At 37.8% G+C, this 24,134-nt stretch overlaps 1 protein-coding gene and 1 long non-coding RNA gene across 10 annotated transcripts in view; one reads left to right on the top strand and one right to left on the bottom strand.

Annotated features, from left to right (window-relative positions):
- Window positions 1-24,134, top strand: part of LOC133649108 (uncharacterized) — a 60,843-nt gene that overhangs the window by 15,764 nt on the left and 20,945 nt on the right. For 5 of the 8 annotated variants that reach the window (XR_009825987.1, XR_009825984.1, XR_009825983.1 and 2 more), the window contains one exon: window positions 17,784-17,925. This is a non-coding gene — a long non-coding RNA (uncharacterized LOC133649108). Of the gene's footprint in view, window positions 1-10,273; window positions 10,373-17,783; window positions 17,926-19,852; window positions 19,936-24,134 lie in introns of those variants that run through there. The other 3 variants (XR_009825988.1, XR_009825986.1, XR_009825989.1) reach the window with 3 other exon arrangements.
- Window positions 11,829-21,702, bottom strand: LOC133649107 (hepatitis A virus cellular receptor 1 homolog). 2 transcript variants are annotated; one of them, XM_062045901.1, is made up of 6 exons: window positions 21,553-21,702; window positions 21,125-21,463; window positions 15,921-15,980; window positions 15,775-15,845; window positions 12,367-12,460; window positions 11,829-12,306 (listed from the first exon to the last, which is right to left on the bottom strand). In XM_062045901.1, exons 1-6 carry the CDS (start codon window positions 21,593-21,595, stop codon window positions 12,236-12,238), a joined length of 678 nt encoding a protein of 225 aa, XP_061901885.1. In that variant the 5' UTR covers window positions 21,596-21,702; the 3' UTR covers window positions 11,829-12,235. The 2 variants fall into 2 exon arrangements, with proteins under 2 accessions (XP_061901885.1, XP_061901886.1); XM_062045902.1 differs by having other exon boundaries at window positions 11,829-12,303.

Below are 24,134 nucleotides of genomic sequence, written 5' to 3'. Positions count from 1 at the left end.
TTTAGGTCTCGCAACTACGGGACTTCATTTTCCCCCGTAGAAGAAGAAGTTCTTCTTCTACGGTAAGCAGCCGCCGACTTCATTTTCCCCCGTAGAAGAAGAAGTTCTTCTTCTACGGGGGAAAATGAAGTCCCGTAGTTACTGTAGTCGCGAGACCTGTTGTGGCTCAATATTGGTCCATATATAAGGCGCACCGGATTATAAGGCGCACTGTCAGCTTTTGACAAAATTGGAGGTTTTTAGGTGCGCCTTGTAGTGCGGAAAATACAGTAGTTTCTGATTCATATCTCACATTACAATTATATTCCACTTTTGGTCAACATAAATGACAACAATGACTGATTTCAGCAACCACCTATTTACTGTCAGCCGGAGACTGACCCGAAGCAAACAGGAACTAAAGAAACTCCAGAACAAAGGCTTAAAATGAACACGTATCAATGGTTGGTATTATTATATCTGCTAAAAAAAATAATAAAACATGCGCAGGAGTATTCCGGTAAACCGAGCCCGACCATATTTGGAGATATCTGCTGACAGAACCAAGGCAAAATACAAAACCCAAAACCAGTGAAGTTGGCACGTTGTGTAATTCGGAAATAAAAACAGAATACAATGATTTGCAAATCGTTTTCAATTTAAATAGACTGCAAAGACAAGATATTTAATGTTCGAACAGAGAAACTTGTTTGGTTTTTTTTGCAAATAATCATTAAAGGCCTACTGAAAGCCACTACTACCGACCACACGGTCTGATAGTTTATATATCAATGATGAAATCTTAACATTGCAACACATGCCAATACGGCCGGGTTAACTTATAAAGTGCAATTTTAAATTTCCCGCCACACTTCCGGTTGAAAACATCTAGATATGATGACGTATGCACGTGACGGAATCAGTTGATGCGGAAGTATTGGTACACCATTGAATATAATACAAAAAAGCTCTGTTTTCATTTCAAAATTCCACAGTATTCTGGACATCTGTGTTGGTGAATCTTTTGCAATTTGTTTAATGAACAATGGAGACTGCAAAGAAGAAAGTTGTAGGTGGGATCTGTGTATTAGCGGCGGACTACAGCAACACAATCAGGAAGACAGAGATGGATAGCAGATGCGTTAGCCGCCGAACTCACCTTAACTTCCTCCGTCTCGCCGACCGCATCGAACGCAGGTGAGCACGGGTGTTGATGAGCAGATGAGGGCTGGCTGGCGTAGGTGGATAGCTAATGTTTTTAGCATAGCTCTGTGATGTCCGGTTGCTAAGTTAGCTTCAGCATTGTTAACCTTCGCCAGGCTGGAAAGCATTAACCGTGTATTTACATGTCCCTGGTTTAATAGTATTGTTGATCTTCTGTCTATCCTTCCAGTCAGGGATTTATTTATTTTGTTTCTATATGCAGTTAAGCACGATGCTATCACGTTAGTTCCGTAGCTAAAGTGTTTCATCGATGTATTGTCTTGGAGATAAAAGTCACTGTGAATGTCCATTTCGCGTTCTCGACTCTCATTTTCAAGAGGATATAGTATCCGAAGTGGTTTAAAATACAAATCCGTGATCCACAATAAAAAAAGGAGAGTGTGGAATCCAATGAGCCAGCTTGTACCTAAGTTACGGTCAGAGCGAAAAAAGATATGTCTTGCACTGCATTCTAGTACTTCACTCGAACGTTCCTCATCCACGAATCTTTCATCCTCGCTCAAATTAATGGGGTAATCGTCGCTTTCTCAGTCCGAATCGCTCTAGCTGCGTTGAAAACAATAGGAAAATGTGAGGAGCCTTTCAATTGACTACGTCACGCTACTTCCGGTAGGGGCAAGGCTTTTTTTTTATCAGATACCAAAAGTTGCGATCTTTATCGTCGTTGTTCTCTACTAAATCCTTTCAGCAAAAATATGGCAATATCGCGAAATGATCAAGTATGACACATAGAATGGATCTGCTATCCCCGTTTAAATAAAAAAATGTCATTTCAGTAGGCCTTTAACTTAGAATTTAATGGCAGCAACACATTGCAAAAAAGTTGGCACAAGGGCATTTTTACCACTGTGTTACATGGCCTTTCCTTTTAACAACACTCAGTAAACGTTTGGGAACTGAGGAGACACATTTTTGAAGCTTCTCAGGTGGAATTCTTTCCCATTCTTGCTTGATGTACAGCTTAAGTTGTTCAACAGTCCGGAGTCTCCGTTGTGGTATTTTAGGCTTCATCTTGTGCCACACATTTTCATTGGGAGACAGGTCTGGACTACAGGCAGGCCAGTCTAGTACCCGCACTCTTTTACTACAAAGCCACGCTGTTGTAAAACGTGGCTTGGCATTGTCTTGCTGAAATAAGCAGGGGCGTCCATGGTAACGTTGCTTGGATGGCAACATATGTTGCTCCAAAACCTGTATGTACCTTCCAGCATTAATGGCGCCTTCACAGATGTGTAAGTTACCCATGTCTTGGGCACTAATACACCCCCATACCATCACAGATGCTGGCTTTAGAACTTTGCGCCTATAACAATCTGGATGGTTCTTGGTGGCGATCCTAAAACCACTTTTTCAAACACGCAACCACCACTGAACTACAGTACAGGCCAAAAGTTTGGACACACCTTCTCATTCAATGCGTTTTTTTCATTTTCATGACTATTTACATTGTAGATTGTCAATGAAGGCATCAAAACTATGAATGAACACACGTTGAGTTTACATGTGTTCATCCATAGTGTTTACACTCACAAATCAGCACAACCCCAGTCCTACATATTCTTAGCATATCTCAAAGGGCTGCTCGATGAAGCTAATAGCCTGCTTAGATAGACATGATGTAATAACAGAAGACAGCTGCAATAATAATGCAGTAACATTCCTATGAAGCTCGATTGTGGTTTGTTGTCTGTTTAATAACCCCGTCTCTACCCACATAACACAGCGCCCCTTCCTGATTGTTCTAAAAGGGAAACGAAACAATCTGCATCAGTCAACAACCGCAGGGGGAAAAAACCTCTTAGTGTTGGAAAGGAATACAAACAAGCCAGTGATTTAAAACAATGTGAGAACACGAGTAATTGTTCAAGCCCAGATATGTTTTTATTCAGTGTGTTTAAAACTGTGATTTATCCTAATGACTATGATCCAACCAAAATTATAGATGAACCAACAGAGTATAGTTTAGTTTATTAAGGATCCCCATTAGTCTACACCGCAGTGGAGACTATTCTTCCTGGGGTCCAGACCAAAAAACATCACACAATCACAAAACAAAAGATTAAAATGCAGTACAACATGATCAAATAATAAAATGTTGTTATACAAAAATAGCAACAACAAAGAACCAAAAAAAGTAATAATAACTTCGAGTTTACATAATAATGTTCATACCAAAGATAAAAATAACAATATAAAAATAGATATACACTACCGTTCAAAGTTTGGGGTCACATTGCAATGTCCTTATTTTTGAAGGAAAAGCACTGTACTTTTCAATGAAGATAACTTTAAACTAGTCTTAACTTTAAAGAAATACACTCTATACATTGCTAATGTGGTAAATGACTATTCTAGCTGCAAATGTCTGGTTTTTGGTGCAATATCTACATAGGTGTATAGAGGCCCATTTCCAGCAACTATCACTCCAGTGTTCTAATGGTACAATGTGTTTGCTCATTGGCTCAGAAGGCTAATTGATGATTAGAAAACCCTTGTGCAATCATGTTCACACGTCTGAAAACAGTTTAGCTCGTTACAGAAGCTACAAAACTGACCTTCCTTTGAGCAGATTGAGTTTCTGGAGCATCACATTTGTGGGGTCAATTAAACGCTCAAAATGGCCAGAAAAAGAGAACTTTCATCTGAAACTCGACAGTCAATTCTTGTTCTTAGAAATGAAGGCTATTCCACAAAATTGTTTGGGTGACCCCAAACTTTTGAACGGTAGTGTATATATTTTCGCAAAAACAAAACAAAGACCCAATGGCCTAAAATATACACATTAGTGTACCAAAGACAAACAATAAGTGACGAAAAAGAACCATCCATCCATTTTCTACTGCTTGTCCCACAATCAATAAGATAGTCAATAGTCAATAAAAAACAGTCATGACATTAGGTACAATCTAGAATAATCTCTTTCCGCAATACAGAGGAATATGAAAGCCAAACAATCTGTCCATTACGTTAATTAAAAGAACATGAAACTAAAAGAACAAGATTTTTTAAGGACTGAAGAAAATGTATTTTTAGTTGGTTCATTTACAAAAACAAATCACGCCTCATTTTATAGGCCAGCATGTTAAAAACAGATCCGTGGGAAAACATGAATACTTTGAAGACATTTTGCACATATTCCATTAAACCCATTTATTTTTCAATATATATTATTTTTTAAGGAAAATAAGAGTGGTGTTTATGTGACAGGATGTACATTTAGTTACTAGTAGAATACTGTGATTGTAAGTAGCAGAGTAAGCTCTTGAGTTTTATTACTATGTCATTTTATATTCACAATCTTAAAAATGTTTATTGTTAATGGCAACGGTAAAGCACGGTTATTTGTACTATATTGAGTTAATCTAATGCCAGCATTAATAAGAGCCATTGTAGTACTGGAGGGCTCCAGCAGGGGGGGGGGCGTTGTGCTGGGAGCTATACTAGGAGACAGCTGACTTTCTTGTTGTGTTCTCATCAAACATCTCCCTTCTCAGGTACAAGTGTCTTTATGTACAAAGCCCGTTTCCATATGAGTTGGGAAATTGTGTTAGATGTAAATATAAACGGAATACAATGATTTGCAAATCCTTTTCAACCCATATTCAATTGAATGCACTACAAAGACAACATATTTGATGTTCAAACTCATAAACTTTGTTTTTTTTCTGCAAATAATAATTAACTTAGAATTTCATGGCTGCAACACGTGCCAAAGTAGTTGGCACAGGGGCATGTTCACCACTGTGTTACATGGCCTTTCCTTTTAACAACACTCAGTAAAGGTTTGGGAACTGAGGAGACACATTTTTGAAGCTTCTCAGGTGGAATTCTTTCCCATTCTTGCTTGATGTACAGCTTAAGTTGTTCAACAGTCCGGGGGTCTCCGTTGTGGTATTTTAGGCTTCATAATGCGCCACACATTTTCAATGGGAGACAGGTCTGGACTACAGGCAGGCCAGTCTAGTACCCGCACTCTTTTACTATGAAGCCACGTTAATGTAACACGTGGCTTGGCATTGTCTTGCTCAAATAAGCAGGGGCGTCCATGGTAACGTTGCTTGGATGGCAACATATGTTGCTCCAAAACCTGTATGTACCTTTCAGCATTAATGGTGCCTTCACAGATGTGTAAGTTACCCATGTTTTGGGCACTACTACACCCCCATACCATCACAGATGCTGGCTTTTCAACTTTGCGCCTATAACAATCCGGATGGTTCTTTTTCTCTTTGGTCCGGAGGACACGACGTCCACAGTTTCCAAAAAAAATTTGAAATGTGGACTCGTCAGACCACAAAACACTTTTCCACTTTGTATCAGTCCATCTTAGATGAGCTCAGGCCCAGCGAAGCCGACGGCGTTTCTGGGTGTTGTTGATAAACGGTTTTCGCCTTGCATAGGAGAGATTTAACTTGCACTTACAGATGTAGTGACCAACTGTAGTTACTGACAGTGGTTTTCTGAAGTGTTCCTGAGCCCATGTGGTGATATCCTTTACACACTGATGTCGCTTGTTGATGCAGTACAGCCTGAGGGATGGAAGGTCACGGGCTTAGCTGCTTACGTGCAGTGATTTCTCCAGATTCTCTGAACCCTTTAATGATATTACGGAGCGTAGATGGTGAAATCCCTAAATTCCTTGCAGTAGCTGGTTGAGAAAGGTTTTTCTTAAACTGTTCAACAATTTGCTCACGCATTTGTTGACAAAGTGGTGACCCTCGCCCCATCCTTGTTTGTGAATGACTGAGCATTTCATGGAATCTACTTTTATACCCAATCATGGCACCCACCTGTTCCCAATTTGCCTGTTCACCTGTGGGATGTTCCAAATAAGTGTTTGATGAGCATTCCTCAACTTTATCAGTATTTATTGCCACCTTTCCCAACTTCTTTGTCACGTGTTGCTGGCATCAAATTCTAAAGTTAATGATTATTTGCAACAAAAAAAAATGTTTATGAGTTTGAACATCAAATACGTTGTCTTTGTAGCATATTCAACTGAATATGGGTTGAAAAGGATTCGCAAATCGTTGTATTCCGTTTATATTTACATCTAACACAATTTCCCAACTCATATGGAAACGGGGTTTGTAAATAGTTTTACCCCTGAATGTATCTTTATAGTGTTTAAACATGTTTGAAAGGGTATATTTTTATGATGTGTCTTTTTTCAGTCGACGAGGCATTATACACGACCAAGCTAATGCTAAAGCTAATTGCACTGCCGATGTCGAAGCTGATGCTAACTGCACCAACAGTGTTAAATACATGGAAAGGTACTGTGTGTAGTTAATTACTAATCTGTGTATATTTCTGCGGAAATGTGTATTTACTACAGTTTCTGGGACTAGTTCAGTGTAGTTTGTTTAATATTAAGGAAGGATAAGTGACTTTTGTTACTAAAACAATATAGGCCTACTGTATTGGGTGAATTTCTGTATCTACTTGTTGAGACATATTCAAATACTGTTACACTAAGGTAAAGTCTTATATATATATACCTGTATATTCGTATGATAATACTGGAGTTAGGGCTGGGCGATATATCGAATATACTCGATATACCGTTGGTTTGTCTCTGTGCGATATAGAAAATGACTATATCGTGATATTCGAGTATACAGTACGTTCTCACGCAGTTGCTTTTAGCTGCAGGCATTACACTTCAGGCTTTTCTCACTCTTTCTTGTCTCTCCTTCTCACAGAGACATAAAACAAGCGCACCTTCTTACATACGTCACATACTGTCGCGCGTGCAACGTCACACGCCCTCGCGGAGCAGACAGGTAGCGGCATGGGTAACGTTAGCTGTGATGCTAGCGTAGCGGTGCCAGTGGTAATACGACAGAAGGAAGGTGTGAATCTGGTAACAAATGAAGGAAGAAGAATTAATTCCCCCAAAAAACAGCAGGGGGTCCATCGTCTGGCGGTGGTTCGGCTTGAAGCGGGAAGATGATAGACAACCGTAATATGTCAAGTATGCGGCAAAAGCATTGCTACAAAAAGTAGCACCTTCTGCTAATTTGTAGCATCATTTGAAAAGTCACCCTCTAGAGCAGTGTTTTTCAACCACTGTGCCGCGGCGTGAGATACAGTCTGGTGTGCCGTAGGAGATTATCTAATTTCCCCTATTTGGGTTAAAAATATTCATGCAAACCAGTAATTATAGTCTGCAAATTATGTGTTGTTGAGTGTCGGTGCTGTCTAGAGCGCGGCAGAGTAACCGTGTAATACTCTTCCATATCAGTAGGTGGTAGCTAATTGCTTTGTAGATGTCGGAAACAGCGGGAGGCAGTGTGCAGGTAAAAAGGTGTCTAATGCTTAAACCAAAAATAAACACAAGTTGAGTACCCCTAAGAAAAGGCATTGAAGCTTAGGAAGGGCTATGCGGAACGAAACTAAAACTGAACTGGCTACAAAGTAAACAAACACGGAATGCTGGACTACAGCAAAGACTTACTGTGGAGCAAAGACGGCATCAGAGTGTACATCCGAACATGACATGACAATCAACAATGTCCCCACGAAGAAGGATAAAAACAACTGAAATATTCTTGATTGCTAAAACAAAGTAGATGCGGGAAATATCGCTCAAAGGAAGACATGAAACTGCTACAGGAAAATACCAAAAAAGAGAGAAAGCCACCAAAATAGGAGCGCAAGACAAGAACTAAAAGACTACACACAGGAAAACAGCAAAAAACTCCAAATAAGTCACTGTGTGATGTGACAGGTGGTGACAGTACACCTACTTTGAGACAAGAGCTATATTGATGCATGGTTGGTAATGGTTTAAAACAGGGGTCACCAACCTTTTTGAAACCAAGAGCTACTTCTTGGGTAGTGATTAATGCGAAGGGCTACAAGTTTGATACACACTTAAATAAATTGCTAGAAATAGCCAATTTGCTCAATTTACCTTTAACTCTATGTTATTATTAATAATTAATTATATTTACACTTAATTGAACGGTTTAAAAGAGGAGAAAACACGAAAAAAAAATGACAATTAAATTTTGAAACATAGTTTATCTTCAATTTCGACTCTTTAAAATTCAAAATTCAACCGAAAAAAAGAAGAGAAAAACTAGCTAATTCGAATCTTTTTGAAAAAATTAAAAAAATAATTTATGGAACATCATTAGTAATTTTTCCTGATTAAGATTAATTTTAGAATTTTGATGACATGTTTTAAATAGGTTAAAATCCAATATGCACTTAGTTAGAATATATAACAAATTGGACCAAGCTATATTTCTAACAAATCATTATTTCTTCTAGATTTTCCAGAACAAAATTTTTAAAAGAAATTCAAAATACTTTGAAATAAGATTTAAATTTGATTCTACAGATTTTCTAGATTTGCCAGAATAATTTTTTTTGAATTTTAATCATAATAAGTTTGAAGAAATATTTCACAAATATTCTTCGTCGAAAAAACAGAAGCTAAATTGAAGAATTAAATTAAAATGTATTTATTATTCTTTACAATGAAAAAAAAATTACTTGAACATTGATTTAAATTGTCAGGAAAGAAGAGGAAGGAATTTAAAAGGTAAAAAGGTATATGTGTTTAAAAATCCTAAAATAATTTTTAAGGTTGTATTTTTTCTCTAAAATTGTCTTTCTGAAAGTTATAAGAAGCAAAGTAAAACAATTAATGAATGTATTTAAACAAGTGAAGACCAAGTCTTTGAAATATTTTCTTGGATTTTCAAATTCTATTTGAGTTTTGTCTCTCTTAGAATTAAAAATGTAGAGCAAAGCGAGACCAGCTTGCTAGTAAATAAATACAATTTAAAAAATAGAGGCAGCTCACTGGTAAGTGCTGCTATTTGAGCTATTTTTAGAATAGGCCAGCGGGCTACTCATCTGGTCCTTACGGGCTACCTGGTGCCTGCGGGCACCGCGTTGGTGACCCCTGGTTTAAAGTCATATCCAACAATTGCGACAACGACTTTTTACTGTCAACCGAGTTTCGTTTTTTAATGATTTCTGCTGGTGGTGTGCCTCCGGATTTTTTCAACGCAAAAAATGTGCCTTGGCTCAAAAAAGGTTGAAAAACACTGCGCTAGAGAATGAGGAGTGCTTGAAACTCCGCATGTCAACATCTCCGGCCGGCGCCACACCCACAAAATGCAGAAGCAACAATTTCCAGATCAACACAGTATAAAAAAAAATAGTCAACAACAGAAGGAGATAACGTCCGCAGGAACCTACCACATAGCGAAGGACAAACACTATTGGATTTCCTATTATGCAGCTCATTTTTATGTGACAGTTATTGAAATATCTTGTGTGACATCATGCCCACAAAAGTGCGTTTTATTTGTTTTAAACTATTGTAGTGGCGTTCTGTACAAAAAGTGCACTTTAATTTAGTGTTGTTTTGATATGTCATCTTAGTGACATCATGCACAAAAGTGCACTAATAGCTTGTTTTAAAATGTCTGACAATCTTGCACTTTGTTTTGAAATGACATGAATGTTTGTGCCACTGCTTAATAACTGTTTAATAAGTACACTTTTGGTAAATTGACTTAGTTGTGATTTCCCTCTCTGCATGAAAGTTTAAAATGAGCATATATTAATGAAGTATGAACAAGAATGTTTTAATGTAGACACATAGAATCATCATACTGGTGTGATTATATGCACCAAGTGTTCATTCAAAATATCTAGATATATATCGTGTATCGTGATATGGCCTAAAAAATATTGAGATATTAATAAAAGGCCATATCGCCCAGCCCTAACTGGAGTGCATTTTATGTTTGTTGCAATACTGTGTACTTGTAAATGTTTGGTGTTTGATTTGTTCCTGGCAGTCATTATAGACGTGAGTGTGACAGGATGTAAATGTAGTTACTAGTATAATACAGTAATTGTAAGTAGCAAAGTATTAATATGTCATTTTATATTTGCAACTTAAAAATGTTTATTGTTAATGACAACAGTAAAGCACCGTTATTTGTAGAATATGGAGCTAATGTTATTGTAATGCCAGCATTAATAGGAGCCATTGTAGTACTGGACGGCTCCAGCAGGGGGCGCGTTGTGCTGGGAGCTATACTAGAGGACACCTGACTTCCTGCTTGCAGTCAATACAGACGTGAGCAGAACGAAGTTGTGTCCTCGTATCTGTATACTCAAACATCTCCCTTCTCAGGTACGAGTGTCTTTATGTTAATAGTTTTACCCCCGAATGTATCTTTATAGTGTTTAAACATGTTTGAAAGAGTATATTTTTATGATATGTGTCTTTTCAGTCGACAAGGCTTTACACATGACCAAGCTAATGCTAAAGCTAATTGCACTGCCGATGACGAAGCAGATTCTAACTGCATCAACAGTGTTAAATATATAGAAAGGTACTGTGCGTAGTTAATTATTAATCTGTGTATATTGCTGATGAAATGTGTATTTACTACAGTTTCTGGGACTAACTCAGTGTAGTTTGTTTAATCTTAAAGAATGATAAGTGACTTTTGTTACTAAAACAATATAGGCTTACTGTATTGGGTGAACCTTTGTATTTACTTGTTGAGACATCTTCAAATACTGTTACACTAAGGTCAAGTCTATAAGTGCAAAGAACAGGAAAACCTACTCGATTATTTGAATGTAAAATCCGTATGATAATACTGGAGTGCATTTTATGTTTATTGCAATACTGTGTACTTGTACATGTTTGGTGTTTGATTTGTTCCTGGTAGTCATTATAGACGTGAGCAGAACGAAGTTGTGTCCTCATATCTGTATACTCAAACATCTCCCTTCTCAGGGCGATTACATGAGCACAACAAAGTTGTGTCCTCGTATCTGTATAACTCAAACATCTCCCTTCTCTGGGCTTATTACATACAACAATAACAAATCATCTTAATTTGGCTCAGCACTAAACTGACATTCCTAATGACTGCATTAGTCTTTCGTTTATATTCATGCTGTCAAGGTTCAGACAAGGAAGCCAGGACCCAGTATCAGAGTATGCTTACAAAAAGGGTTTATTAACAAAGTAACAACAAAAGTACAGTTCGTCACGAAAGACAGCAACAAAGTATCAACTGAAATGTATTTGAGTGAAAAGTGACAACAAAAAATGGCTGAACAGAAAATCACCATTAATATGGGAAAATATAACATTGTTATATTTTCATATAACATGAACAACGTTTGTGTTTTTTGGATACAAACCAAACAAATGATGAACAAAACACACATTTCTTGGCAGAGGCGATGAATCTCTTCCTGTAATTTCTCATATCTATTTTTGTAGTAATAAATCAGATCCACAAGGAGGCAGTGTGTCTGTGAATAAAGTACCATGCATACACTGCATGAAAGATATATATATATATATATATATATATATATATATATATATATATATATATATATATATATATATATATATATATATATATATATATATATATATATATATATATATATATATATATATATACACTACCGTTCAAAAGTTTGGGGTCACATTGAAATGTCCTTATTTTTGAAGGAAAAGCACTGTACTTTTCAATGAAGATAACTTTAAACTAGTCTTAACTTTAAAGAAATACACTCTATACATTGCTAATGTGGTAAATGACTATTCTAGCTGCAAATGTCTGGTTTTTGGTGCAATATCTACATAGGTGTATAGAGGCCCATTTCCAGCAACTATCACTCCAGTGTTCTAATGGTACAATGTGTTTGCTCATTGGCTCAGAAGGCTAATTGATGATTAGAAAACCCTTGTGCAATCATGTTCACACATCTGAAAACAGTTGAGCTCGTTACAGAAGCTACAAAACTGACTTTCCTTTGAGCAGATTGAGTTTCTGGAGCATCACATTTGTGGGGTCAATTAAACGCTCAAAATGGCCAGAAAAAGAGAACTTTCATCTGAAACTCGACAGTCTATTCTTGTTCTTAGAAATGAAGGCTATTCCACAAAATTGTTTGGGTGACCCCAAACTTTTGAACGGTATATATATATACACACTTCTTCCAAAGAATTGGTGTGCCAACGTTAAACGTTTTGATAAATATTCTCCATAGTTGATGTTTTCATATGCTGAAGAGGACGAGGCCTTCTCCCTGCTTTGAAGAAATGAACAGTTTTAAGGGCTACCATGTATCAAAAATCCAAATCATACTTACAGGAAACAAAGATTGTGATTACGATGATGGTCAATGAGATTACAGCTGCCAGCCTGCAAATGTTCCCCACTTCTTGGAACACTTTGATGTTTTCCTGCAAACAAATTCAAACATTGGATGAAATGAGTTCAAAATAATTTAGCAACAGTATCAAGATAGGTGTTGATGAAATACATAAATTGATAAAAAAGGGTCTGATCCACCAAATGTTTGTGTGTACTAAAATATGCACGCAAAGCTGATCTACTAAGGCGGGGGTCAGCAATCCACGGCTCTTCAGTGCCGCATTTTTAAAAGAGGATTGAAAATGGAAAAACGGGAAAAAATACTTTTTTTGTTTTAGTATGTTTTTTGTTTGAGGACAAACACGACACAAACCTTCCCGATTGTTAGAACTACCACTGTTTTAATATGTTTGTGTGTATGCCTCACTGATGAGAGTATTTGGTGAGCATTGTTTTGTCTTAATAATCTCGGCGGTTCTTGAACTCACAATAGTGTGGACTGTGACGCAACAGTTTGTTTACATGTAAAATCTTCCACTCCTTTGTTTCATTTTGTCCACCAAAAGTTTTATACTGTGCGTGAATGCACAAAGGTGTACTTTGTTAATGTTATTGACTTGTTGGAGTGCTAATCAGGCATACAGTATGCGGTCAGTGCATGACTGCAAACTAATCCATGGTAACATGCTATTTAAGCTAGCTGTATGTACGTATTGCATCATTATGCCTCATTTGTAGTTATATTTGAGCTCATTTAATACCCTTTACTTTTATCCTCTTTGTATATAATTTAGTTGTGCATGTCTCATGACACATTATCTGTATGTAATATTGGCTGCATTTCAGATAGTTGTTTGTGTGCCATGTTGTTCCAGACCACAGCAAACATTACCCAGCTTGCCAAAGATTGTAATAAATCTATTAAAAGAAGACAGCCTGCCGTTTCCTTTAACTTGGACACACACATCTATACCTTTGGCCATTAAAAGACAGTCATTTCCAGGAGTTATCTCACCTTCTGAGTAGCCTCTGATTTACTAATGGTTTCTAATGTTGTAAAAATGTGTAGAATAAATATTACATTTCAACATTTCTGTCAACCAAGATTTACTTCAGCCTGTGACACATAGTCATTTTGATAGTAGGCTATTATAGCTAATATAGACACGTACGTCATGTGTTGCCTTTATTATAAAATTAATGTACGGCTTTTATTTTTTGCGGCTCCAGACAAATTAGTTTTTTGTATTTTTGGTCCAATATGGCTCTTTCAACATTTTGGGTTGCCGACCCCTGTACTAAGGTCATGAGCAAAGGATCATCAAAATAAGGTGTACAATTAATGTAGTGTGTCTGTCTTCTTGGATATGCAGAATATACACTGATAGTCAGAATGCCATAATACTGCGAGGGGAATATGCACTTATAATTATTCAGCAAGGGCAATATGATTTAGCAACATTTAAACTGTTCTGCGGGTGCTATTTTGCATCTTTATTTAGCTCATCTATACGTGCAAACTGACACAGTTACAAATGCCTTTGTGAGAAAGTAAGAAATTGCGCTAAAAAGAACCAGTACAGAGAATATTGTCCTGTGTGTGTGTGTCAACATATACTGTATGGACTGTCAGAAATAATAAAAATAATATAAAAATGTGTGTATGTGTATATATATATATATATATATATATATATATATATATATATATATATATATATATATATATATATATATATATATATATATATATATATATATATATATATATATATATATATATATATATATATATATATATATATATATTTATATATATATATATATATATACATATATATATATATATACATACACACATTTTTATACTATTTTTTTTATACTACTGAAATGAGATTTTCTTATTTAAACGGGGATAGCAGATCCATTCTGTGTCATACTTGATAATTTCGCGATATTGCCATATTTTTGCTGAAAGGATTTAGTAGAGAACATTGACGATAAAGTTCGCAACTTTTGGTTGCTGATCAAAAAGCCTTGCCTGTACCGGAAGTAGCGTGACGTCACAGGTTGTGGAGCGCCTCACATCTGCACATTGTTTACAATCTTGGCCACAAGCAGCGAGAGCAATTCGGACCGAGAAAGCGACGATTTCTCCATTAATTTGAGCGAGGATGAAAGATTTGTGGATGAGGAAAGTGAGAGTGAAGGACTAGAGGGCAGTGGGAGCGATTCAGATAGGGAAGATGCTGTGAGAGGCGGGTGGGACCTGATATTCAGCTGGGAATAACTAAAACAGTAAATAAACACAAGACATATATATACTCTATTAGCCACAACACAACCAGGCTTATATTTAATATGCCACAAATTAATCCCGCATAACAAATACCTCCCCCCTCCCGTCCATATAACCCGCCAATACAAATCAAACACCCGCACAACACACTCAATCCTACAGCCCAAAGTACCGTTCACCTCCGCAAAGTTCATACAGCACATATATTTCCCCAAAGTTACGTACGTGACATGCACATAGCGGCACGCACGTACGGGCAAGCGATCAAATGTTTGGAAGCCGCAGCTGCGTACTCACGGTAGTGCGTATCCAACTCAAAGTCCTCCTGGTAAGAGTCTCTGTTGTCCCATCTCCACAAGCATGCGTATCCAACTCAAAGTCCTCCTGGTAAGAGTCTCTGTTGTCCCAGTTATCCACAGGCCAATGGTAAAGCTTGACTGTCATCATTCGGGAATGTAAACAATGAAACACCGGCTACGAGGTAGCCGCTATGTGTTTGTGTTGCTGCAGCCGGCCGCTAATACACCGCTTCCCATCTACAGCTTTCTTCTTTGCTGTCTCCATTGTTATCAAACAAATTGCAAAAGATTCACCAACACAGATGTCCAGAATACTGTGGAATTTTGCGATGAAAACAGACGACTTAATAGTTGCCCACAATGGTGTCCCAAAATGTCCGCTACAATCCGTGACGTCACGCGCATACGTCATCATACCGAGACGTTTTCAGCAGGATATTTCGTGGGAAATTTAAAATTGCACTTTACTAATCTAACCCGGCCGTATTGGCATGTGTTGCAATGTTAAGATTTCATCATTGATATATAAACTATCAGACTGCGTGGTCGGTAGTAGTGGCTTTCAGTAGGCCTTTAACAGCAAAATCTATGCAAAATGTTGATCAAAGAACCATCATTACATGTTATATAGAGACCAAAAAGAAGTGTTTTAAAAATAAAAACTAAATCTTGATATGACCCCTTTTAAAATCTGCAGTTGGTATGTTCATTTACAAAGTATACATTGATAAACTACACAAAATTGCATGGACTTAATACGTTTCTCACACGAGGAACATGGTTATAAGAAAAAACATAACCATACCTCATCTCTTTTAGTGTTCTTTAATGTATCTCCTTCTAGATGTTTAAATGTAGACATCACATCTGTAATGTCTGGAAATGAAAACAACTCCAATGAATGTAATTGTGCGCTCAGCATGAAATATTGTACTGTATTACTGTACTCACCCTGTTGTATTCCCACTGTTGGATGTACAGTGTCTTGAGTGACAGGCTGTTGCAAAGGAGCTACAAAAATAACATAAAATGTTTTAAGGTTCAGATGATAATAGCAAAGTAATACATTAAAACATAACGAACACAAAAAAAGGTAAACACAGGTATCATAACCATTATTTTGTTCTGCAGACATTTTAAGTAAAATAAAACGAAATAAAATTACAGTAATTAAAAAAAAATTCATGTATATTTAAGAGGAAAATGTGGACAGAAAGAAAGCAAATTTTAGTGTTACTTCTAAGCCAAAATCTGCAGTACACTAAATAATATTTCTTTACAAAGAATATTGTACAGTTAATTTCTCGAGCGAGCAAGTAAGCCCATTCAGTGTTTCCCATAAACTGCCAAGATACCTGTGGCGGTGGGGGCGTGGCTATGGGCGTGGTCACCATGACATCATCGGGTAATTTGCATAATTTACTACAATGATATGATTTTCTCTAAAAAGGCTCAAAAAATGTATACTTACTAATTAATAATAACAGTTTTGTTTTAAACGTCCATCCATCCATCCATCCATCCATTTTACAATATAATTACAACACTTTATGTACATATTTATATACAGATTTGAACAATAAGTTATTCACTGAAATATATTTATTAATTGTGGTTCTTACAAAAAATATATCTTATAAAATATAAAAGCTAAAATGTCTCTTAAAGCTCTGCCCCTTTAATTAGTGCATACTAAATAATTTAACTTTAGCCTACTACTACAACCATATTATTTACCAGCAACATAAAGTGAAACAGAGGCAGAGGTGTCCTGCCACAGTCAGTAACAAATAAACAGAAAACAGTAGTGGTCAAATACAAATAAGGCAACAAGAGAAGTATCCTACACTTCTCTTTTGTAAAGCAAATCTGAACAGCCTATATGGGCATCTACATCAACTATATGATTTGCCTGAGAAGCTGGATAGGACAAAAAAAAAAAAAAAAAACATTTTATTTTTTTATTTGTGGCGGACGTAATTCTTTTGTGGCGGGCTGCCACAAATAAATGAATGTGTGGGAAACACTGCCATTATTAGCCTGCATTAAATAAAGACTAGCACAAATTAGTTACTTAATAAAGAAAAATATATTCAAATAAAATAGGACTGGACACCTTTGAGCACACACATCCTTATATAGATGTACGTATTTCAATGATTAAGTGAAGTACAAATCATACAAAAAATTAACAAATGTAGTAAAATACAACATGGTGCCACTTTTAACAATTAGATTTTAAACCCTTTTTCATTACTTCTATTGCACTTATATTTAAATTGCATCTGATTCACACGCTGTATGTTTTAATTATCATTATGTTTGAAGTCTGATTGTTTGGTTGGTAGGAATCACATGGTTGCTCTACTGCAGGGCCTATTCAACTGGAGGCCGGGGGCTAAATCCAGCAGGGAAATACACCATACCAGCCCCCGAGTTCAGTTCAAAACTTGGAAGATTTTTGCAGCAAATTCCTAAAAACACTCGAGTGCTCCTGTTGTATAGAGGAACTTGGACCACTGTAAACACATTGGCAGATACTTGCATTGACATGTTTACCTTGCTAGCAAACATAAAACACTGGGGTCCAAACTTGTTATTTACATAACCGAGGCGTTCCTCAAGGCACTCCTTTTAAGTCTTCTCCTTTTTGGCAGTTACAAATGTTTTTTTGTACTGTGATTGATGTAACTAAGATATTGCTGTAGCTTGTTTACTTCAGATGTCATCCGTAGTCCTTTATTCAACTGTTTTAGTTATACAAGTGGTGTTCCTCAAGGTTCCATCTTAGGTCCTCTCTTTTTCATCATTTAGGGCAGTTTTTCTTAACCTGGGTTCCATCGACCCCTAGGGGATTGGTGAGTCGGCCTCAGGGGTTCCGTGGAGGTCAAAACACACCTCCTCCCTATCGGCGTTTTACGGATACAACAACAGCAGAAGTCACACTGATTTGCAGGTGTGTAATTTGTTGAGAGTTTATGCACTGTGTTGGTTTTGTTCTTTGAACAAGGTGATGTTCATGCACAGTTCATTTTGTGCACCAGTTAAAAAAACATGGTAACACTTTAGTATGAGGAACATATTCACCATTAATTAGTTGTTTGTTAACATGCAAATTAGTAACATGTTGGCTCTTAACTAGTCATTATTAAGTACTTATTAATGCCTTATTCGGCATGGCCTTATTATAACCCTAACACTCTAACCCTGACCCTTACCCTAACCAAATAACTCTAAATTAAGTCTTTATTACTTAGAATATGTTCCCCTAGTGTCCAAATAACTCTAAATTAAGTCTTTGTTACTTAGAATATGTTCCCATAGTGTCCAAATAACTCTAAATTAAGTATTTGTTACTTATAATATGTTCCCCATACTAAAGTGTTACCAAAAACATAACTTTGTCTTGAATTTGAAAAATGTTTTTTATTTATTTTTCACTAAAGAAGGGTTCGCTGAATGCGCATATGAAACTGGTGGGGTTCGGTACCTCCAACAAGATTAAGAACCACTGATTTAGGGTAAATGGGTTATACTTGTATAGCACTTCTCTACCTTCAAGGTACTTAAAGCGCTTTTTAAACTATTTCCATATTCACCTATTCAACAAGTGGTGAGAGAGACTCACATTTGTGCAGAAGATCCTTAAAAACAGCACAGCGTTCCTGTAACTCTGACTAAATAGATAAACCAAAGTCAAATTTTAACTGTAGAGGACAGCGATTCAATGGAGTATGCAGCACTGAAAAGTGCACGGCAGCTGTCTAACCAATCCATGCTTCCAACTTTTCAACCATTCTGACTATTTCAACCAATCAGATTGCGGGGAATTCACAGTACCCTCCCACTACAAGGAAGCGTTTACCACAAACAATTGGTGTTAGCATTGCGACAGAAACTGACAAACAGTAGAATTGATATTTATTTAGAAAAATGGTTCTTAGATGTGCAAGGGGCACTTGTTATGCGATTATAGATATCTGGAGAGATTGGAAGAAGCAAAACTCTCCATTTTTCAAACTGAAGACAAATGACAAATGTCTTGTTTGGAGCTTGTGGGTGACCAAATTTTCTAATTAATGTTAAAAACATCAACAAGCAAAATGCTATTTGTTTTAAGGTTAGTTCAGTAGTTTATTCAACAATTTACTTTCAGGAAATCCACTAGTTTCAGGATTACGAATTACTTTGCTCTATTAGTTGTAGGAGTTGCGTAGTAGTTTGTAGCTACAGGCCGACTGCATTGTTGTTTTTGTGAATGGTAAACACAAAGATGTAGCTTAATATAGTAGTTGTTTTGATCATCGACATGTAGCCTATAATAGTAGATACAGAATTACTGAAGACATGTATTTTTTATGACAGGTAAAGAGGCAGCATGTGGTGTAACATAACATGTTTTAGATAACTTAAATATTTTGTTGTGTCTATCTATCAGGATGATTACGGTTAGTAACAATGTTAACATATGTATGCTACTACTTTTCCTGGTAAATTATGAAACTGTAGCGTAAGTGGTGGCTGATTTTTCTTCATTGACTGTCAACACTTGGAATCAACACAAACATCGCAATTTCTGCCGTCCGAAACACAAATTTCACAAATGTAGCCTCGGGTAAAGTAGTCTTACATCGTTCTCAAATGAAGATAGAAACAAAATAAATAAACCCCTGACTGGAAGGATAGACAGAATATCAACAATACTATTAAAGCATGTACATGTAACTATACGGTTAAAAAATTTTAGCCTGGTAAGGCTTAACAATGCTGTTGCTAACAACGCTAAGGCTAATTTAGCAACTTAGCAACCGGACCTCCCAGAACTATGATAAAAACATTAGCGCTCCACCTACGCCAGCCAGCCCTCATCTTCCCATCAACAGCCGTGCTCACCTGCGTTCCAGCGTTCGACAGCGCGACAAAGGACTTCATCCGTGGGTTTGGCGGCAATCATCGGCTAGGCGTAGTAAGTAGTCCTTGTTGTGTTGCTGTAAGTATTGTACCGCTAATACACCGATCGATCCCACCTACAACGTTCTTCTTTGCAGCCTCCATTGTTCATTAAACAAATTGCAAAAGATTCACCAACACAGATGTCCAGAATACTGTGGAATTTTGTTGAAGAAAACAAGAGGTTTTTGTATCGGGTCGATGGGGTCCAACCACTTCCGTGGATTTTGTGACGTCACGCGCATAAATCATATCCAAAGGAGTTTTTCAACCGGAAGTGTGGCGGGAATTTTAAAATTGCACTTTATAAATTAACCCGGCCGTATTAAGATTAAGCCAATGTTAAGATTTCATCATTGATGTATAAACTATCAGACTGCGTGGTCGGTAGTAGTGGCTTTCAGTAGGCCTTTAATGGGAGCTTTAAAAAAAAAAAAGAGGGGGGAAAAAAAGTAACTAAATAGTTACTTTTCACAGTAACGCATTACTTTTTGGTGTGAGTAACTGAGTTACTTTTGAAATAAAGTAACTTGTAACTGTAACTAGTTACTGGTTTTCAGTAACTAACTCAACACTGTTGACGACAACAGAAGTGAAGAATGTCATAATTGGAAGTGAAGCTGGAGAGACTATACTTTACCCAGAAATCAGAACTAAATAAAAAACAATACGGCTGAAAATAAGTTTGGTTTTGGTTTTGGTTAGGGTTAGGTTTGTGGTTGGTGTTAGGGTTGTAAAAAGCAATACATTCAACATATTAATAACAACCCTGGTACGCTGTATCAGCCATCTCGGATCACGTTACAAAACAAGTGTCCACCCTCGCATTGTCAGTGCCGCTATGGGCATGTCTTTAAGATATGATTCACTTCCGTCGTCGTCACCCTTGTGGGCGCAACTTAGAGTGGGCGCGACTCAGTGTTTAGGGCCACAGCTATACCCTTCTCCTGCAAGGACCTCTATTGCCCACCCATATCCCCACTTTCTTGTTTACAGGATGACCATCTCTAATCGTCTCTCGTTTATAAATATTTATATATGTATATGACGTCATATCCGTTTTTCTTCTTCCCTGCTTAATTCATTCGTTGGTCAAGCAGCTTGAGTTTTGCATTAAAACAGTAAGAGTGAGTGTAACAAAATGATTATTAAAACACATATGAGCACAAAAATGACAGTGGTGACAAAAAGAGTGGTGTGTTCACCTTCTTTTACCACCAAATACGTGTTGACTTTGTGGTCATTGAACCACCCCGGCAACTCCACCCTGCAGCCGTACACTCCAGCATCACTGGGCTGGGCGTTGTGGATGGTCAGGGACACGTCACCATCACCCCCACGGCCCAGCAGCTGGTACCTGGGCTCACTGAGGAAGACGACCGCCCCATCTTCGGCGGAAAGGATGTAATCGGAGCATTTGAAAGTGGGGACCTCTCCTCGACCCCAACAGAAACTCAGAGAGCCATGAGCTCGGGCGTCATAGGCGCAAGGCAATGTGATATCATGCCCGACATGACCGATGACTTTGAGGGCCTCTGAGCAAACTGTGAAGGAACAAAAGAGATCACAGCTCTAAAATGTGACGTCCCCACACAGAGCCCAGGCAACAAAAACACAGAGAATATTGACTTACCTTGGCTCAGGACGGACAGGAATAAAAAACAAAGAGCAGGCATGTGTACGTTCTTGTACAACAATGCACTGAAGTGAGATGACGAATCTTCCTTGATGTGTCATGCACTTTCAACTTCCTCTTCTTGAGGGTCAGGAAGGAAATCACTTGATTTTGTATATTTCTCCAAATTGTCACATGTTCACACAGTAAAAGACATGCTCTTAAGTCAAAAAGCAGCATGCAAAAACTAAAACCTCCAGTAAACATATTTAACCAGGGGTGTCAAAAGTGCAGCCCAGAGACTGAGAGTTAGAATAATTATGTGTAAGTTATCACACAACTCTTATGCTTAAAGGCCGTTGCTATAGTTATTATCAATTGTGCTGAAGTCGTACTTTTCTATCTGTGCAGAGGGACAACTTGCAATCTTGGATTGCGAGTCGTCTCGTATCAGTGTTTGTGTCCAGACCAGGCCTGCTGACTGCCAAGGGCGAACATCGAGTACCTTGACGCAGACAAAGCAGAGACGGGGCGATATCACGAGTGTCAGCACATTTCCATTTCTGAATAATCATATATTGTGTCTAACTGGGGCTGCTGAAATTACCCCCCTTCCTTCAGAAGCAGCCTCAGTGATGTAACCATGGACCTCCCGAATAAATAGTGGAGCATGTGGGCTGTGCCTTAGAGCGTAGGTTGGAACTGTAACTAAGTGTACAGTCCAGTACGTCTCTCCTCATGAGTAAAATTTAACTCTGTCTCTGCTTGATTCCTTGCTTCTTGTCTGTTTAATAGATGTCATCAGTGTTTGAACCTGACACTGAGTGCAGTTTGCAGCTGAGTTTCACTGGCCTGTGGCTTCATAGAATAAGAATACAATTCAGACAGCCCACAACGTTTTAGGGCCACACTCAAAATACAAGAAAGGTTATGAGAAGCTAGCAAATCATAATAATAATTGCATGTATTTATTGGTGAATTTCTCTTCTTGTTCTTCGGTTAATACAACATTATGATACATACAGTGGTGTGCCGTCAGGGCCAGCAAGGCTTTCTCTGCTGGCCTAACATAACCAGAAATCATGATCATAATTAAAGATACAATTATTTTTTGATTTACTTTCCCTAAATATCTAAAAGTACTCATATTCTCTTTATGTCATATTATGCTCCTTCCAGTGCTGTTGTTTTTAGTTTTAGTTTGTATCCAATCAGAATTCAGCTAGCTTATGTTGCCATGCTGTACCAAATCTGCCAGGGGCCTTCAGAATCAACAATGCGGGCGAACGGGGACATACAGTTGATAGACAGTTGCGATAGCCAATCAGATCGCAAGTTGTTGTCAGTAAGGCCTTCTAGATGGCCTAACGTTGGACGTGACAATTAAGCGTCCTGTGATTGGATACTCACCGGGATCGTTAGCGGATGAATTTGAGAACACATACAGTTGATAGACAGTTGCGATAGCCAATCAGATCACAAGTTGTTGACAGTAGCCTATCCAGATAGTCTGATGTTAACGAGACTGTGATTGGATACTCACCGGGACCGTTAGCGGATGAATTTGAGAACACATACAGTTGATAGACAGTTGCGATTAGATACTCACTTGTCATTCCAAAGTGAGTATCCAATCACAAGTTTCAGTTTAGCAGGAAGCAGGAAGTGTTGCGCCGTAGCCAGACCGGGCTAGCAGAGAAGGAGAACAAAGCGTTGATTAGGTGGCAGATATATATTTGCAAGGCCATTTTCAAGAAGGATATTTAAAGAGAAACTACATCTTCTGAGACGATGTAGTTTAGCTCAGCTGTTCTGGCGATGAAATGGGGAAATGCTCGTTGGGGTTTTTTTTGTGGCAGGGGTGCAATTGAAGGCCACAGACTATTAGTTGAGGAACATTACCACTATTCCCACAAGTGAACCTCTTTTCCTGCCACAAACTTTGCTCACGTAGAAGTAAAGTGTTGTTTACTTTGATTTCCTGTTTGGGTCAAAAGTGGAGCCACTATTAGACTGCTCTGTAGAGAGATAAAAATACACATTTGGATTCAGAGCTGAAACAGTGGTCCAAAGCCAAAGCCGGGCATTACAAATGCATGCCTGACTTTGGCTGATGTCTGATAAAACAGAGAGCAAACAGAAAAGATGAAGTGGCAAACAGAAGAGAAGAGGTGATAGACAAGAGTTCAGAGTCTGGGTTAATGTTGGTGATGGAGGAGGTGTCAGGGTTTTGTGGTCTTGAGGTCCCCTGAGGTGATCCCTGACTGCAGTCAGATTTTAGAGGCCTACACTTGCAATATAGTTGACTCATAAAGCGTACAAGTTGGCTTTGTTGCTCAATCTTATTTTGTGTCACAAACCACCTGTCTTAGAATGATGGGATAACAGCATTCGGGCCATACCTTCCTCCTTCCTTGAAGTACGAACACGTGCATTTACCTCGTCCCACACCAAAAACAAGTCAGCAATATTCAAGTTTATCAGGATTCTTCAGGTATGCCTGTGTCAACATTTGTATCCACTGTTGTGTTGCGCACGATATGCCCCAGGAAAAGGTCTTTGTTATGAACATCCCGCTTGAATAAGAGCGGTCACTTCCC

The sequence above is a fragment of the Entelurus aequoreus genome, linkage group LG04, assembly GCF_033978785.1.
Source record: "Entelurus aequoreus isolate RoL-2023_Sb linkage group LG04, RoL_Eaeq_v1.1, whole genome shotgun sequence".
In the NCBI taxonomy this organism is placed as follows: Eukaryota; Metazoa; Chordata; class Actinopteri; order Syngnathiformes; family Syngnathidae; genus Entelurus; species Entelurus aequoreus.
This window is presented reverse-complemented; position numbering and strand designations above follow the sequence as displayed.

Excerpts from the sequence above, each read along its gene's own strand:
- LOC133649107 (XM_062045901.1), bottom strand. The coding sequence starts at position 21,595 with ATGCCTGCTCTTTGTTTTTTATTCCTGTCCGTCCTGAGCCAAG. Across the intron at positions 21,464-21,552 it reads CCTGTCCGTCCTGAGCCAAG|TTTGCTCAGAGGCCCTCAAA; the intron begins GTAAGTCAATAT and ends GTTCCTTCACAG. Across the intron at positions 15,981-21,124 it reads GTATTTGGTGGTAAAAGAAG|CTCCTTTGCAACAGCCTGTC; the intron begins GTGAACACACCA and ends TTATTTTTGTAG.